Source organism: Capricornis sumatraensis, chromosome 18, assembly GCF_032405125.1.
Source record: "Capricornis sumatraensis isolate serow.1 chromosome 18, serow.2, whole genome shotgun sequence".
Taxonomy (NCBI): Eukaryota; Metazoa; Chordata; class Mammalia; order Artiodactyla; family Bovidae; genus Capricornis; species Capricornis sumatraensis.
In genome coordinates this window covers 69,148,445-69,166,616 of record NC_091086.1, presented here as the reverse complement: position 1 = coordinate 69,166,616, position 18,172 = coordinate 69,148,445, and the positions used below count along the sequence as shown (strand labels likewise).

Genomic DNA, 18,172 nt, shown 5'->3' with positions numbered 1-18,172 from the left:
TCACCCTCCGATGGCTGCCCGCTACACTCATCTTTAAGGCTCTCATCTCTTTTGCAAAACTTCTTGAACCACCACTGCACTGTACATTCGTTAGCAGTTCCTGAGCCAAACGCGTTGTTGATGTTGTGAGTTCTCTTGTCTGCCTTATAACCCATTTTGTACTCAAATAAGAAGATAGCCCGAATTTGCTTTTTGTTTAATATCATCTCTGTAGTCTAAATATAAAATAAACAGCAAGTAATGTTATTAGCAGAAAAAACCCAAAAACCAAGAAATGTGCATTAAAATGATGTATAATGTAACCACATTTAAGAATGTATTCCAGCATCAAACAGCAAATTTCAACAATGCAAAAACCGCAATTACTTCTGCACCACCCCAATAGTTTTGCCTTTTCCAGAATGTTATAAATGGAATTAAACGGTGTGTAGCTGTTTGAGTCTGATTTCTTTCAACTTAATAATGCATTTGAGATTTATTCACATTGTTGCATATATCAGTAGTCTTATCTTTTTTTTAAATTGCTGAGTGTTACTCTATTGTAGGAATGTGCCACAGTTTATCCATTCCCCATTTTGGGGTTGCTTGTTTCAAGTTTGGCAGAATTACACATGAAATTTACATAGATTTCTGTGTGAAAGTAAGTTCTCACTTTACTAGGTCAAATACCTAGGAGTAGGATTCCTGAGTGTATGATAAGAGTATATATGTTTTTGTTTTTGTCATTTAACAGGTATGTAGTGGTATCTTGTTGTTTAGTCACTTAGTCATGTCTGACTCTTTTGCAGTCCTATGGACTGTAGCCCCCGCCAGGCTCATCTGTCCATGGGATTTCCTAAGCAAGAATACTGGAGTCGGTTGCCATTTCTTTCTCCAGGGGATCTTCCAGACAGGGATCAAACCTGTGTCTCCTGCATTGGCAGACAGGTTGTTTACTGCTGAACCACCAGGGAAGTCTGGTGGTACTTTACTGTGGTTTAAACATTTTTTAAATGTGGAAAAACATACATAACAAGAGTTATCATCCTAACCATTTTTAAGTGTGTAATTCAGTGGCATTAAATACAGGCACATTGTTGTGCAGTTACCAACAACTTACTGTGATTTTAATTTGCATTTCCTTAATGATGTTTGCATTGCTTTCTTGATGCTAACTTCTCTAGGTTAGCATCAGGAAGCTTCTTTGGTGAAGTATCTGTTCATATCTTTTGCTGAAACTTTTTGGATTATTTTCTATTGTTAAGACAGCAGTTAGTAAGCTGGATGAAGGACTTGAATAGTTCACAGAGAAAAAGAACATGGCAGAATGTGGAAATAATCTAGCTTCACTAGTAATAAAAGTACTTAATTAGCTATTATACAAGTTATTTTTGTCCTTCTATTCAGTAATGCAGTGTGTTTTTATTAGACGGAGCAATCTACCATTCAAATGCAAGAAAATAATGTTGGAGGGGTAGATAGAGATATATAGGATATTGACATTAAATTATGAAAAAATAAAACATTCTAGAAAACTTGATCATATAACCGAGGTGTGCATGATAAAGTTGAAAAGTTCTTTTTTGGAATTTGGGGCTCTGTTTTAATCCTCATTTCTTCATAAACTTGGTTGATAACATCGTTGGGTTAGGTTAGAACTGGAGTTAGCTGATCTCCGTCTGCTCCCCACTTGTCCTTGGTGTCAGAGGTAGTGGTAGGGTTGAAGTTTTTCTTGTACTGTTTGGCTGGATTACAGCAGCAGTTATTGTCTATAAAGTTTACTGGTTTACTGAGTTGCCCCTTTTCTGGTCCTTTGGCTAGAGGGAGCAGGTTTTCATGGGGACTTTTTTTGGTTTGCTCTCATTATTGTTTCTAGGTTGCCAGCTTCTCCCCATTAGTCTCTAGTTCAGGCTCAGTTCAGTTCAGTCACTCAGTCGTGTCTGACTCTTTGCGACCCCATGGACTGCAGGACGCCAGGCCTCCCTGTCCATCACCAACTCTCAGAACTTATTCAAGCTCATGTCCATCAAGTCGGTGATGCCATTCACCCATCTCATCCTCTGTGGTCCCCTTCTCTTCCCGCCCTCAATCTTTCTCAGCATCAGGGTCTTTTCTAATGAGATCCAACCAGTCCATCCTAAAGGAAACCAGTCCTGAATATTCATTGGAAGGACTGATGCTGAAGCTGAAACTCCAATACTTTGGCCACCTGATGTGAAAACTGACTCGTCCAGGCTACTTAAGGCAAAACGCAGAGAACTCACTACTCACTGCTGTGTGTGTAGTTCTTTGTGGCCCCAGCTCCTTTTGCTGGTCTGCCTTTCCTTCAGTCTTTAGTCTTCTTATGTGTGTTTTTCGTGTATAATATCCTGTGTTTTTAGCTGTCCTTGGCAGGAGGAGTAGAGAGAATATTTTATCTTGATCTAGAACTTTTCATTCTTTTCTAGTCTTTACTGCTGTCTTTCTCCAGGAGGAAACTTTATCCTGATTTTCTAGTGATACGTGTTTTTCACATTTTTGTATTTTTTTACATTTGGAATTACAAAGAGTAAGTAACTTTTTGTGTCTGGGGTTCTTTATCACTCAACATCATTTTGTGTTGCTGTTCATTTGCTAAGTTATGTCCAACTCTTTGCGACCCTATGGACTCCAGCACGCCAGGCTTCCCTGTCTTTCCGTGTCTTCTGGAGTTTGCCCGAATTCATGTCCATTATATATGGACACATACACGAATATATGCAGTTGATCCTGGAACAACACTGGTTTGAATTACTTGGGTCCACTTTTATGCAGATTTCTTCCAGTAATTATATGGTGTTGCCTGTCATCCCCATTCATGGGTTTCATGTCTGTAAGCTCAACCAACTGCAGATCAAAATTTTCACGTGCCTTTGCTTCAATCCGTGGATGCAGACAGAACCTGCAGATGTCGAGGGCCGACTTTGGGACTTGAGTGCCCTGGAGTTTTGTTGTACTTGGGGCCTCCTGGAAGCAATCTATCCAGGGATACTGAGGTACAGCTGTACTATAGGCAGCATACCCATGTAAATTAAGGAAAGAACTTCCCCAGCTGTGATCCCTGCAAAGTAGCAACTGTTAATAGCTCTTACCCTACTCTTGCCTGGAAAATCCCATGGACAGAGGAACCTGGTGGGCTGCAGTCCATGGGTCAATGAGGGTCGGACACAACTGAGTGAATTCACTTTCACTTTTCACTTCCATGCATTGGGGAGGGCAATGGCAACCCACTCTAGTGTTTTTGCCTGGAGAATCCCAGGGACGAGGGAGCCTGGTGGGCTGCCGTCTGTGGGGTTGCACAGAGTTGGACGTGACTGAAGTGACTTAGCTTAGCTTATTCTTCCAGAATAAATGTTCAGCCATGACCTATGTTTTGTTTCAGGTTTTTCTGCTGAAATGTGGATTGGCAGGGAAGAAGCTTCCATGCCTTCTACTCCATGCGCACAGACTAGCAAAGGAAACTTAGTTGAGGATATAGACCAGGTGCAGCCTAGCTCTTAGGCAGCTTTTCTTGGCCTCCAGTTCCTTGATAAAGGTGATGAGCCACACCTAATCAGGTGTGTGGCTCGGGGCCTACTAAACGGTCAGTGTTTGCCTTAAAGTGTTATATAGCTGAGGCTTATCACCATTCTGGTTGATTTAGAGAAACAATCTTTGCCTTTCCATTTAGGGAAATATTCATACAGAAAGTACACTTGAACAAAACTCATGTAGTCACAACTTTATCATGTGGGAAAGGACAGAGAGTGAGTACTGCAGAAGAGATGTGTAATATTGTTTCTTGGATCAAATTCTTTTTAGAGTCATTTAGATTAAATGGTTTTAAATTAGAATTGGATTGTTGGTTTCATAGAAATAGACCTTTAGAAATGTTGAGACGGATTACTTAGATCTTACTCTGCTTTCTTTCCCTGATGAGGATATAGACAGTGAAGTTTGAACACATTTTTTTTTTTGGCCTTGATGTGTGGCATGTGAAATTCTAGTTTCCTGACCAGGGATTGAATCCATGTCTCATGTATTAGGAACTCCAAATCATAACCACTGGACTACCAGGGAAATCCCTTAGCACATTTTTTAAAACATGATCACTAAAATTGGAAAATTGCTAACAAAAGTTTTCACGTTTGTGTGTGTGTATTAAATAAACCACATGCTAAGTCCCCCTACTAAAGAACTTCATGATAAAATTGGATTTGGTAGTGTTTAGTAAAATAAAAGTTCAGCTATGATATTTCCAAATTGCATGTTTAATCTTTGATTTATATAGTTTAAAAGTTTAATTATATAAATTTCAAACTGTCACAAGTAATCAATGTAGTAAGCCATCATATTGCCAGCATCTAGATTCAACAGATACAAGCAGGGCTGACAGTTCTTTTATCTCAACTCTTTCCCTCTTGCTTCCCCACACTTCTACTGGATTGTTTTAAAGGAAATCCCAAATATGGTATCTTTTCATCAGTAAAGGCTTACGTATTCTTTTTTTTTTTAATGCTTATGTATTCTAAGAGATAATAACATTTAAAAAACTAACCATAATACCACTATCATACTGGTTACTGTCTTTATCCTCCCAAGTTTTAAAAGGCCTGTCAAGGGGCTTCCCTGGCAGCCCAGTGGTTAAGACTCCACACTTCCTCTGCAGGGGACACAGGTTCTATGCCTGGTTGGGGGAATAAGACCCCACATGCTGTTTGGTGCAGCCAAAAAAATAATTAAAAAAATAAAAATGCCTGTCAGTATTATTGCTATTAGCATGATGATTACTGAATTCTCTTTAGGTTATCTCTATAGTCCCTTTTGTCTTTGGATATAGCCTACTAGGGATGTATGATCATGTTATGAAGTCTCTAAAATAATTATTTTCTGTGATTAAGCTTGGTATACACAGGTTCATTTGTTTTTGGCTTATTTTCTACTTTGACAGTTTGGTTCCCACTTTTATTATGTAAAAGAGTTCCATGATTCTAAAGATGATTTAGAAGCCTAAATGTTCCCTTCTCTTTCCTTTTATATAATCAATGGAGCTTGTGAAGTCCCTGATAAAATAATAATATTGTATATGTGTGTATTTTGAGAGAGTCATACTTACTGTCAATTTTACTGTGGGGAAAAAAATTATATAGGGCAGTGGTTCTCAAACTTTTTTGGTCTCAGGATCCCTGTAAACTTCTGAAAGACTCAGAAGAACTTTTTATTTGCTGTATAAGAGAATAAAAACATTTAGAAATTTTTATTCACTTAACACACTTATGTGTTAATATACATTTTTCTTCATGAAAATAACCATATATTCTAAACATTGGTGAGAAGAATAGATTTGTTTTCTATTTGCATGTCTTTTAAATGTTTGGTTTAGTGGGAAGCAGCTACATTCAAACAGTTGTGTTCTGTAGCCTCTGGAAACCGCCACTGTACACTGGCAAGACAGTGAGAGGAGACTCCTAGTGTTAGAGCGGAGAGAGTTTTGACCTTGCAGGGCCCCGGTGAGTCCCAGTTCTGTACTGTAGACTCTGTTGAGCAGAGCTCTGGGGCTTGATTTAGATTTGTTGTGTTTGCTTAGTTTTGTGTTCCTTGGTTTGTCCTTTAGAAGGATGGAATCTTCTGAAAATCTGTCTGGATCTAATGGAGATCTGGTCTTCGCAGTCGCGCTCAACTCCAGCCCAGCCTGCCCCTTGCGGCTGTCCTGTGGAGTGTGGGGAACTGTGGTGCCCCGGGATGGGGGCGCACCCCGCAGTCACCATGGTATTCCCGCCTGCAGCGCCCGCGAGCCCTAGGGGCCTCGGCGGCATGGGTATCTAGGAGGAGTCAGGCTGACCGTCAGCCATTTGCCCGCTCCTTGGTGGTGGTCCATGCATTACCTCCCTGTGTTCCGCTGGCCGAGCGTGCCAACAAAGCTCTCCCTGGCCCAACCCCGGTCCCTCGCCGCATAACTGCTGGCTGCCAGTCACCATGTTTCTGCAGGGTGATGGGAAGCCAGCGGTGTTGCCACCGCTTCCCTCTGTCCTGTGTCCTGCCTGCCACGCTGTCTCTGCTGCCCCCTACTTCAGCCCCCGCGGCTGCTTGAGAGCTGGTGGAGGAGACAGGAAGAGGTGGAACCACTTGCACTGTGATTGCACCTGCCCGCCCACACTTAGACTCAAACGCCCCGTAAGTGGGGCATCTTGCATATGCCTGTCTCTAAAGTTAATCCACAGAGGTCTAGGCGTTTCCGCTGGTACCCCGACATAGCGAATGACTTTGAGTGCAGGTTTGGGTGCTACCTGCAGAACCATGGTCATTCTAGAACTCATCCATGCCCCTGGGCATCTGCAGCTCAGCTCTGATGATTCTAGGTCACCAGGAGTGCATGTCCTGAGGCCCCGTTAAGTTGTTGTGCCGACCAGGGCAACTGGGAATTGGGTGATGGGGAACCCAGATTTGGTTCCGTAGAGGAAGCCTGGTAATGGACTACCCCAACCAAGGGGTAGCGGACTTGTTACTCTCAACCCAAGGGTGGGGAGGCAGTGATGAAAAACAGAACTGGTCTCTGGAGGTCTGGTGATTGGAATGAGTCCACTTAAAATTCTTTAAGGTGGATCCACTATATGGCATATCTAGTACCTGCAGCCGAGGTGGTGGTGGTTTAGTTGCTAAGTTGTGTCCAACTCTTGTGACCCCATGGACTGTACCAGCCTCCTCTGTCTCTGGAATTCTCCAGGCAAGAATACTGGAGTGGATTGCCATTTCCTTCTCTAGGGCATCTTCCTGACCCAGGGATTGACCCTGGGTCTTTTCCATTGCAGGCAGATTGTTTACTGACTGAGCTATGAGGGAAGCAGCGGAGGTAGTCTCCAGCTTCAATGGCAGGGTGTTGAGTTCAGTGCAGTTAAAATACCACGTGATCTGCTGCGCAGGTTTATGGATGGGGATCCTCCGCCCCTATCCCCACACCCTGCTTCTCCTCGCCCTCCTGGCTCCTAGCCTGGTTTCCCTGGGTTGAAGTGCGGGAGCTGCCTGCACACTGCCGCTGGAAATCATGGCATGGGACCGTGATTCTGTTTCGTGTTGGAACTTTGCGGAGGCCGATTAGATGCGATGGCTGGGAAGTTCCTACTGCACCGCTAGAGCTCAAAGTCTTAGATTGATGCAAAACGGACCAGAGTGAAAGCTGTTGCCATGGATGTTTTTTATTAAGGATGAAGGTGTAAAAGGGAGGTTTAAAGAGATTCTGATCCCATATTGTCTCTCCATAAACGATGCCGACTGCCAGTGTTATTTCCGGTAATGTGCGGGTAGCTTACCGGAAAGCAAAGTCCTTCCGATGATGGTAGCGGCAGTGTCTGGTTCTAGAACTGAAATTTAAAGGCACAGTGGTGCAATCTGTGCTTTATCTGATACAATTCAGATAACTCGACTCCATGGGAACCAGGATTGACACTTTTGATAGCTTTTTCCTGGGTGGTGGTGAGTTGCTTTTCTGTCTTGCTGGAGCGATTTGTCTGGTTTATAGATAACAGGGAGACTAGTGTGCTAACCATAGGTTACCCTGAGGGCGTGATAGCCTTAACTTCGACAAATATTGTTTAGCCGCCCAAGATTGAGCAGTCACAAGTCTGTGATGCTCTCAAGTGGCCAGAACCGCACCACACTGCTCAGCATGTTTGCTTCCAGTCAGACGGGTGCTGGAGATTTCATTATTAAATCCGTTAGAGATAGGCTCTGGGTTGCAGTTGTTACTCATTAATGAGGAATTCCCTGTAAGAGAGTAGATCAGAAGTTTGCATCAAGTCCCTGCCCCTGGTTCACACTGCCCATTGCCCCTCAACATTCCCTCCTTGGGGTTGGTATTTGGCCTTGGTGGTTAGCTGAGAAGCCGTTCTAAATGAAAGTCACTACCAGGTTTTGGTAGGTGGCCCTGCGGAAGGACCACATTGATGAACGAGAGCTTGATGGCACGCTTTCCGTCCTCTGCATGTCACCCACCACTCCAGGCCGACTGATGGCGGTGCAGTTAGAACCACTTGGGGCAGGAGCATGAGGAGGACCTGCTGCCCTCTGGCGGCAGACCCGTATCCCTGCGCTCCCGTAGTTTCTGCTTAAGGCGGCCTCTGGCTGTTCTCTCTGGCCTTCGTGGTCTTGGGATGCGCCCTCCACACCCTGATTGTGTGTGTGTGTCTGTTACAGTGTCTCCCTCTAGTGGAAGGTTGTCCCCAGAGCCGCTCACTGCTGTTTCTATAAGTCCTGAGATAACGTTTTTGTGAAGATTAAAGTTAGGACTGGACTTAGGACTTTAAAATGTTAGGAGAAGAATGGTGATTGATTTTTGCAGTTTCCCTGGTGGCTCAGACGGTAAAGTATTCGCCTGCAATGCAGGAGACCTGGGTTAGATCCTGGAGTCAGTAAGATCCCCTGGAGATGGGCGTGGCAACACACTCCAGTATTCTTGCTTGGAGAATTCGTTGGACAGAGGAGCCTGGATAGTTATAGTCTGTTGGGTCGCAAAGAGGTGTCACGACTGAACGACTAAGCACCATGCAGTTTTAAAGAAAACCACTGTTTCTGTCATTTTCAATTTTTATTTATTTACAGAACTCTAATACAAAGAACAATTGACCTTTTTATATAATAGGGATTTTTAAGTTTCAGGTATATTTGATTATCATCTTGATCACCCTTTTCAGTTCCCCATAATGTTGATGATGTTTTATGCAGTGACAGAGTCTTACTTTGACAAATAAAAACTTTTTCAATATTTTAGTTTTTGGTGGTCTATTAATTTTTTATAAGTTACAACCAAAATAATTCAATTTTTCTTTTTTCATTAATAGACATATGTAGAGTGTGTCGGTCAGAAGGAACACCTGAGAAACCTCTTTATCATCCTTGTGTGTGTACTGGCAGTATTAAGTTTATCCATCAAGAATGGTGAGTCATCCTTTCGGAAAATTTTTGCCTGAGCTTCACTTTTGTCATCTGTATAATAAAGGGAATTGTTTCAATGACTTTTTCTATAACTAGATATTTTAAAAAATTTTTTTACTGTGTTTGGAGATTATCCCTATTCCTTATTACCAAGCCATGTCATTTTGGTATATTGTCTTTTGCCCGTTTGTTTGTTTCTACTGTGGGGAGCTTATATGTTCATGGGGAGTATTACGGTTTTCTGGTTTTGCTTAGGATGGTTATAGCTTACATTGAGGAAATGCTTTGTGTAAGGGAATACTCAGTACTTCTGTACATTTTAGCTCATTTAATCCTTACAGCAGAACTGTGAGGTGGCGTATTACTGTCATTCACATGAGGAAACTGAAGCATAGAAAGGTTAACTTCTCGGTGGCACAGCTAGCCAATTAGTGATAGGCCTGGCCACCAGGCAGCAGTGTGATTAAACCAGTGTTAGAACTGATGCTGATGCTTGGAGATTCTTTTTATATTCAGTTATCTTTGAGGAGATTACAGTTTACAGTAATTAAAAGTTCAATTTAATCTCAGTTGCTTTTTAGTAGTAGAAACATGTGTCTTTTATCTTTATTTGTTATAATTCTGTACTCTTCTAGGGCATCAGTGATAAAAAAAAAGTTAAAGATACTCTTAATTCAAAATTGTAAAAGTTCTATGATATGTAAAACTTTAGTACAGCAATATTAGTTTTCAGTGAAACCTCAAAATTTCCTTGTCATAAATACTATACTTATGAATATGTTTGTAATTTCAGCTTAGTTCAGTGGCTGAAACACAGTCGAAAAGAATACTGTGAATTATGCAAGCACAGATTTGCTTTCACACCAAGTAAGTTCTTCAGAAGTTTACACTGCATTTCTAGATTATAACTGGCTACCTAAACAGTTTTAAAGCAACTATTTTTGATTTAATTTGTTTTTGATAGTAATAGAAGGTATTGCTATAGCATTTTGGAAAGCATTTTTTAAAACTACATGTTAGCTTTTAACACATGCATGTGTGATTTAATTTGCAAGATACTTTTTTCTTTCTTTTTTATATTTTAGATGAGTTCAAATATATACAAAGGTATAATGAACCTATGTGTATCCATCACTCAGTTGCATCCATTTTCAACCCATAGCCTTTACATGTAGTCCCCTGTGCTCTTTAACAGCAAGCATTTATTATCTCATAGATTCTGTGGGTCCAGAATCTGGACCGACCTTTGTTGGATGTCTCTGGCTCAGCATCTCTCATACGCTTGTAGTCAGTGTTGTCAGCTAGAGCCCCAGTGTCATTCGAAGGCTTGGCTGGGGAAGCTGTGGGGTGAGGTCTTTCTCTGAGCTCGCTCAGGTGTGTGTGAGGGTTCAGGCCCCCGCAGGCCATTGACTGGGGGCCTCTCTCAACTGCATGTGGGCTTCTCTGGGGGTTCTCTGTGCTCTTGTTCCCACATCTCCATCCTTATTACAGAAAATCCCATTTATGATTTCATCTGTACATATTTTAGCATGTACCTCCAAGACAAGGGTTCTTAAAAAAAAAAAAAAAAAAAAAGCTCTAATACCATTATTTACCCAGAAAAGTGAGTAATTAATGATGCCTTAGATTTGTGAAATATCTCATCGCTAGAGTTAAAATTGTGTTGGTGGTAATAATAACACTAACAATGACAAATATTTAATTCACTTTTTAAAAACAAGACTTTTTAAGCTCAGTATTTTGTAAACCTTTGGTAAATATTTTGCAGATCTTTAGAATTCCAATTATATTTTATAAGTCTTTTGCCTATTGATTTATATTAATATTATGCACCTTATAAATAAGTAGATGTTCATACTGGCAAGGTATCAAGAATTTGAAGCATATTTTCATTCTGGGATCCTAGTACATTGCTCTTCTTCCTCTTCTGCCCCCTCCCCCAAAGCTTTTTCTGCTTTGGTGTGTGTTTGTTTTAAGCATCTTGAAGTGCTGAGTATAAATTCTGTGAACTAGTGTTAATTTTACCTTGTTTTTATGCAATGAGTATATATGATTAAAATCATAACAGTTTACTATTTGAATGTTGGCTGTGCTAGAATGGGAGCGGGGAGTGGCTAAGTACCTCAGTGGGCTGCTGCTCCTGTAGGAAGTGGCTCTGCTGCAGATTCTGTGCACTGTGAGCGCTGCTGCTGAGGCTAGTACTGGGGGAGGGTTCTTTCTTGAGGACCTCTGTCAGCTCCATCGTTTGCATCTGTACGCTTTATGTGATCTGTGATAACTCTGGAAACTAGTTGGTTATATTGTTTGAATGCTGAAATGTGTATGAGTTAGCCTTACATAAAGTTCCTGGCTCTTGAGTGAGGGGGTGTGTACAACTCTTGAATCTTTTTTCCTGCTCAGAGGCCTGTTTTATTGGCTTTTGTATTTATGTAATCTGCTCTCATAAATGACTTCTGGGTAAATGTAGTATTATGTTGTAACTATTTGAATTATTTTTCATATGGGACAAAATACTAAAGTGCAATGCAAAGGTCAAAAGTTAGGTAGTTCTGTATACCTACAAGTAACCTGTTTTTGAATCTTCATGAAGTTGTGTGAACTTTTTCCTTCCCCCCCCTTACAGTTTATTCCCCAGATATGCCTTCACGGCTTCCAATCCAGGACATATTTGCTGGACTGGTTACAAGTATTGGCACTGCAATACGATATTGGTTTCATTATACACTTGTGGCCTTTGCATGGTTGGGAGTTGTTCCTCTTACAGCATGTGAGTATTCATTTCCCTGTTGCTGGAGTTGTTTAAGTATTACACAACTGTTTAATATTATAAAGTATTTTTGTTTAGTGATGTTTATAAGATATTATAATGTTGTATATTAGGAAAGCCTCATTTAGAACATGTTATTTACCTGAATGAAAAACCATTTTTTAACAGGTGAGCTTCTTAAATGAACGTGGGAAAGAAACACAGCATACAGAGGCTAATAATGAAAGTTCATGAGAGAATTGAAAAACGAAAATCAAAGCATAATTGAAAGGAAATTGACTTTTACTCTTTGAAGTTTATCAGAGCTTTCAAAAATGGCAAAAGATGTATTTTTTTTGAAATTTTTTTTGTAATTCCTTTTAAAAAACACATCCTCAATGGTCCTGAAGAGTTGGGAAGTGTATTTTTCAAATATAGGAGTACTTCTGGGAAATTGGTATACTAACTCTTAGTTGATTCTCTCTAGGTTCTTTGTGTTCTTAAAGACATGGAGAGGAGTCAGTAGTATATGTGCCAGAGTATGTAGATAGCATTCCTTAGAGTTAAATGCAAACAAGATTTTTACATAAGTGTGATTAATATCCTCATGTCTTCTTAAAATAAATAAGCTTGATGAATTATGAAAATCTTATGAGAATAGCAGAATAGGTACTATTCACTTGAAGAATGAATTAGTGAGCTAGAAGATTGAGCAAAGAGTTCTCTAGGATATGACTCAGAGACAAGAAGTTGTAAGTATGAGGGAAAAAATTGAGAGATAGAGGCCACATCCTGTTGTTTCAGTATCTGACTAGTAACTAGTTCCAGAAGGTGAAAGAGAGAGAGCTGACTCTGATAAAGGAAAAAGACAAAGCTAGGCCCATTCTAAAGTTTTCTAGTGCTGAATAGGGTAGTGTATAGATATTATGCTTTCAGATTATCCTACAAAGTAATGACAGTCAGGCTGGCTGAATGTTAGAAGACAGCTGAAGCTTCAAAATTTGACAAAATTTTTGAACCTAAAATCTTCTAAAATTATTCTCAGATAGAAGGACAAATACAGACATTTCAATAGAGGCAAGGATTTGGAAAGTTTACTACTTCAAATTATTTATGAAATAGTGTTTGAAGACATATTTTACTAAGGAGAGCAAGGAATCAAAGAGAAAGGTATGATTTACAAAGAAAAACAAGTACTTCTTATAGCTAAATTATAATTGTTATTAATCTACAATAATTGGAGTAGGAAATGGCTGCCCATTCCAGTATTCCTGCCTAGAAAATTCCATGGACAGAGGAGCCTGGTGGCTACAGTCCATGGGGTTGCCAAGAGTTGGAGACGACTGAGCATGCATGCGCTACAGTTTTTTAGGTGTCAGTCTGAAACTAAAATTCTAGGCGATCTTCACATGAAAGAATCTTGTGAGGGGAGGATAGAAACGAGAGCCTTTTAGATTGTTTGTCTTACTTGTGGGGAAATTATAGATGCTTTAGACAAAACAAGAAAATGTAGGCCTAGCCAAGTAAGAGTCCTGAACTAGCAAAAGTGATTAAGAGCAGAGGTGCCACCACTGTTCAGGGGAGGAAAGATGGTCATTTCAGTAAACGGTATAGCATCAACTAGTTGGGCATATGGAGAAAAACGAACCATACCATCATCTCCCACCTGACCCAGGTTAATTTTAGATAGATCATAAGTCTGATTGTGAACATTAAATTTTTAAAAATTTCTAAAAGATAATATACTAGAATAACCATAGAAGAAAACATTGAGAAATTTGACTTAATTAAAGTTAAGGATTTTAGTTCATGCTTAGACAACCTTAAGAGAGAAAGGCAAGCTACAGAGTGAGAGACGGTATCTGCAGTTCACATATCTAACAAAGGACTTGTATTCAGGATATACACGAGGAGTATGTAAGAAAAGAACTATTAAATCTGAGAGAAAGGCAGACAAGCCAATTAAAACGTGGACAGCAGATGTGAACAGGTGTTTCTGGAAAGAAGATTAAATAGCCAGTAAGCACAGGACAAGATGCTTAGTATCATTAGTCATCAGGAGAAGGTACAAGAAAGGTACTCTACAGAATCAGCAGAATGGCTGAAGTTAAGGAAAAAAAAACAGTGCCAAATGCTTTTTATTAGGATGTGGATCATCTGAAACATGTATTCATCAGTAGTAATGAATATAAATATGGTATAACCACCTTGGAAAGCTGTTTGGCATTATCTGTCTGTGGTCAATATTTTAAATACATTATGACCCAGCAGTTCTATTTCTGGGAATATTGATTGCAGAAATATTCACAGGACACAGCCTTGTGTCCACTGAAAGACTTGTATATAATAATGTGATCACTGCAGCTCTGCAGATAGTAGTTTAAAACTGGAACCACACGAGTAACAGTAGAATGGATACTGTGCACTTATCCCTATAATGGAATTCTACATAGTGATGACAAAAGAGCTGGCTGTCATGACATAGGATAACATGGATGAACTTTCACTTCTTTGAGAAAAAGAAGACAGGCACAAAGAGTATGAATTGTATGATTGCATTTATGTGACTTTTTAAAATAGGCCAAATTGATCTGCAGTGATAGAGATCAGAATAGTGGTTACCTTGTGCTGGAGATACTGACTGGGAAGTGGCTTGAAGGAGCCTTCTGGAGAGCTAGAAGTGGTGGAGAATCTTATCTGCGTGGCAGTTACTTGGATATATAGTGATGTAAAAATTCACGCAGATACACTTAAGATTTATGTGAATTTTACCTTTATAAAGTAACAAAACTTAGAGGTAACTACGTGGAGAGTAGAAGTAAGATGGTGAGTTTTTATCCTAGGGAGTAGGAATAGGAGACAGTGAATAAAATTTGAAATCCACCAAAGGACAGGAAAGACAAGAAGAGAGGACAGAGAAAGGGGAGTAAAAGTGATCACAGTAGCTCTGATCACTGTGTACATGTGGAAGTGTTCCACTATGAGAAAGAAGTACAAAACAGTCGGGGCTGATGTTAGAGAGATTTGTTAGCTAACAAAACACAGGAACAGTATTCACCAGCCAGGTATTCTTCAAGATGAAACACTTTAAATGAGGAAAAGCATTTTATTTTATATTAATAAAAGAAAATGTAAGAATTTTTATGCATCAGCAAACAGGACTTAGAACGTAAAACATTCACAGCCATAGTGGAAAACTAACACACTTCTCTGAAATCAGTAGATCAAATAATAAAAAATTAAGTAAGGACTTTGAGGATTTAAGTAAGGGGTAACAAGCTTGATTTCTGTTCTGACTTGTTTGCACATACACTCATACACAATTAAAATCTATCATACTTCTTTCTTTAAGTTAGCAGTGTGCCTGTGACTGTCTTCATGTAGGAAGGTGTTGAACTACCCTGTTTTTAAGCACACTAGTAAGGAGGCCTTTAATTTATGAATCTATTTTCTTATCTAACAGACAATTGGCCTTCTGTCAGTTTTACTTTGCTATAAACATACTTGATTTGAATATTTTATACACAGATATGAGCAATTTGTATTACAGAAAATCTGTTCCTATCTTTCTATTTTGACTTGACATTTGAAAACAGCCATTGAAGTTACTGTAAATTTTTGGTACAAGGCTATAGAGGATACTTAAACTAACACACAAGTACTGGTTTGAAAGAAAACCTCAACTTTTGGGCCCCATTTCCAAATCTATTCCTGCCTGTTCTGATAAGAGGATAGGGAATGGCTATATATTGACCCTTACTTCATATTTTCCCTTCATGGCCAGATTGAAGATTTTGTCCTTTTGAAGATTCTTGACTTTGTGTTTTTAAAAAATTGGTTGTCAGTTTGCTATTCATAGCATTGAAGCATGTACTCCACTGAAAAGTCCTTTTAATTTCAAAAAGCATGTACCGCCAAAACTTCATTTTCATGAACAGATTCAATGAATTTTGAAATTCTAGGTTAAAAAAAAATTCTCTGTATTATAATTTTGGAGATCTTTTCTGGATTCCTCCCCCCATTTTTCTTCAAACATCTAAGCTCATTCAGTAAACACAAGTAAGTAAATCTAGAGAGAATCTAAACTTTAAACATTATTGTGTAACACTTACTCTTTACTATCACTATCTTTAATGCTTGATCTTTTTTTTTTTTTATCTTTTTTTTTTAGTTTAGTATTTTGTGATTCAAACTTGCAAAGACCAAGCATTTATTTCAGTGGCATTCACACTTTACCTCTGTTTAACTGATTGACTGTGTAAGTTATGATGAGAGCTGTGACTGTGCTGTTGTGCCCTTCCTTGGCAGGCCGCATCTACAAGTGCTTGTTTACTGGCTCTGTGAGCTCCCTCCTGACGCTGCCGCTGGACATGCTGTCCACGTGAGTATTGAACCTCATAGCTGTGGAAGGCCATGCAGTGGGAATGGTGCTCATCTTTTCTTCTACATGCTTGGATTTGTTGTGATTGGAAAAGTCCTTCTATTCCTCTTACCTATTCTAACAGCTACAGGGGAAGCAACTGATATATGTAAATGATGTTTTAAAACATACCATCTTAAAGGAGTATTTGGTAATGGTCAGAAAGCTAGTTAAATAAGCTGTCACATAGTGCGAGAAAATGTGTTGTTCCATGTAGATGCTGAGAGTTCCTTTAAACATGTTTTTAACAACACAGATGTTTGAAGCCAGATACCTTTTTAAATTTTTTTTTTGATTGTTAGGTTATGGACTCTAAAAACTTGTTGACTGTAGCTTTATTGTATTTTAATTTGACATGAAGCATTATAATTGCAGTTTCTTGGGAAAGACATGTGACTTATATTTTTATTATTGATGTTAGAAATACTGTAAATGATTAACTGTATCAAGATCATTAGAATATTAAGCTTGCAAAAAATTGGACCTCTGTTTGCTAAATCTTCTTTTGTACCCAACTGACTTTAGGTTTCTGATCCCTATTCAGTAAAGGCAAAGGATAATATAGGACTGTTTTTTAGAATAGAGGCATTCAGATTATATTATGAAAACAAGCCAAGTGACAATAGAAGAGTGCAGGAGAGCATGTTTCATTTCTGATAAACAAGAAATCAAGTTTCTGCATCGTTATTTTGAATTATGGTTGAAAACACGTGGAAACATGAGATGTGTAAGCAACTTGGTTTTCCTACTGGTGGTTTTACCTGCTGGTTTTACCCTTTTGGAGAAAACAGGCAAGCTATTTATTTCTGTGTCTTCGGCAGTATAGGAAGCAGAAAAATGGTTTTGAATTTCATTCACATTAGAACAGCTTCTGAAGTAATGTTCATAAGTAGATAGGAATCTTGGAAATAGGGCACTAATGGCTGTGGCCATGATAACAAGGAGAAGCAGTGATTTGACACACTTGACAATTTAGAAATAGTGTAATAATATTACCCTTTGTATGAAAATGCTAACCTGTGAAGTGATCCACTGGAAATAAATACGACAGCATTCCTATATCTGGACATCAGATTTTTATCTCAGCCATCCAGAACACAATTTTAGTATGGAGGCAAGGAAAATCAGTCTTAAATGGCTGAAGTGTCATTCATTATGTCTCTGTGTTTATGACATAACTCACCTCTGGCTTTCCTTTAGAAATTGTATACTAGAGAAAAGCTCATGTTAGAAGTATCAAGGGAGGTGGAGGTCAGAAACAAGTTAAAAGTGATGGAAGTTGCATTTTAACATCTATGAAGTAATAAAATAACTGTTTCAAACAGGGTGGTGTTGTTCCATTTAGTTTGAGGCTGAGTTGTATTTATCATTGTAACTTTTGAGAGAACAGTGTAGCAGCCAGTCAGTATCCCAGTTGTTTAGAAAAGATGACTTGAGGTCCCATGTGTGCTGTTCAGTAAAGTGGGGTGTATTCCTTCTTTTATGGTTTCTGTTTTGAGTGGCAAAATATGTTAGTATTTGCCAAAGCTTAAATTGGGAGGCTTTGACTTTGTGAAAGCCAGGTGCTTATGGAAACCACCGTGCCAGAGAAGTTTCCGTGTTTTGGTCTCAGGGCAGTGTTCTACTTGCCTACTGCCTTTACTGCTTGTTGGTGGGACCGCTAAACATCTCATTGTTTGGCTGGTGTGATCATTTAGGTAGTGCATTGAGGTGATAACAGAAGGAACCCTGGCACTGGAATAAAGTTGCAACTTTTTGGTGACCTTGGGCAAACCATTGGACAGTTCGAAACCCTTGTCTTCTCATCAGACAAAATTCACATTCAGTTTTTACGTGTATTGGTGAATTTAACCTTTGAACAGCCCACTCTTCAAAGTGGGCTGAACCCCCTCCCTGAGGCACATTCAGAGATTAAATTCACAAATATATGTGAAAACCATGTGTGAATTTTGAGCACTGTGTTACTCAGTAGCACAGTTACCACCGAAACACAGAGCTGCTGCTTGCCTTATGTTGGCAGGCTCCCCCTTTCACGCCAGCCTGATGGGTTAGGGCCACGCCTGAATTGCCTTCATGAGCTTCCTCAACTGATACTGGAAGAA

At 39.5% G+C, this 18,172-nt stretch overlaps 1 protein-coding gene across 1 annotated transcript in view; it reads left to right on the top strand.

Moving 5' to 3' along the window:
* Positions 1-18,172, top strand: part of MARCHF6 (membrane associated ring-CH-type finger 6) — a 74,611-nt gene that overhangs the window by 12,721 nt on the left and 43,718 nt on the right. The window contains exons 2-5 of the mRNA XM_068990418.1: positions 8,811-8,907; positions 9,698-9,771; positions 11,528-11,671; positions 15,959-16,031. Of these exons, the coding sequence (XP_068846519.1) occupies positions 8,811-8,907; positions 9,698-9,771; positions 11,528-11,671; positions 15,959-16,031 (388 nt within the window). The remainder of the gene's footprint in view (positions 1-8,810; positions 8,908-9,697; positions 9,772-11,527; positions 11,672-15,958; positions 16,032-18,172) is intronic.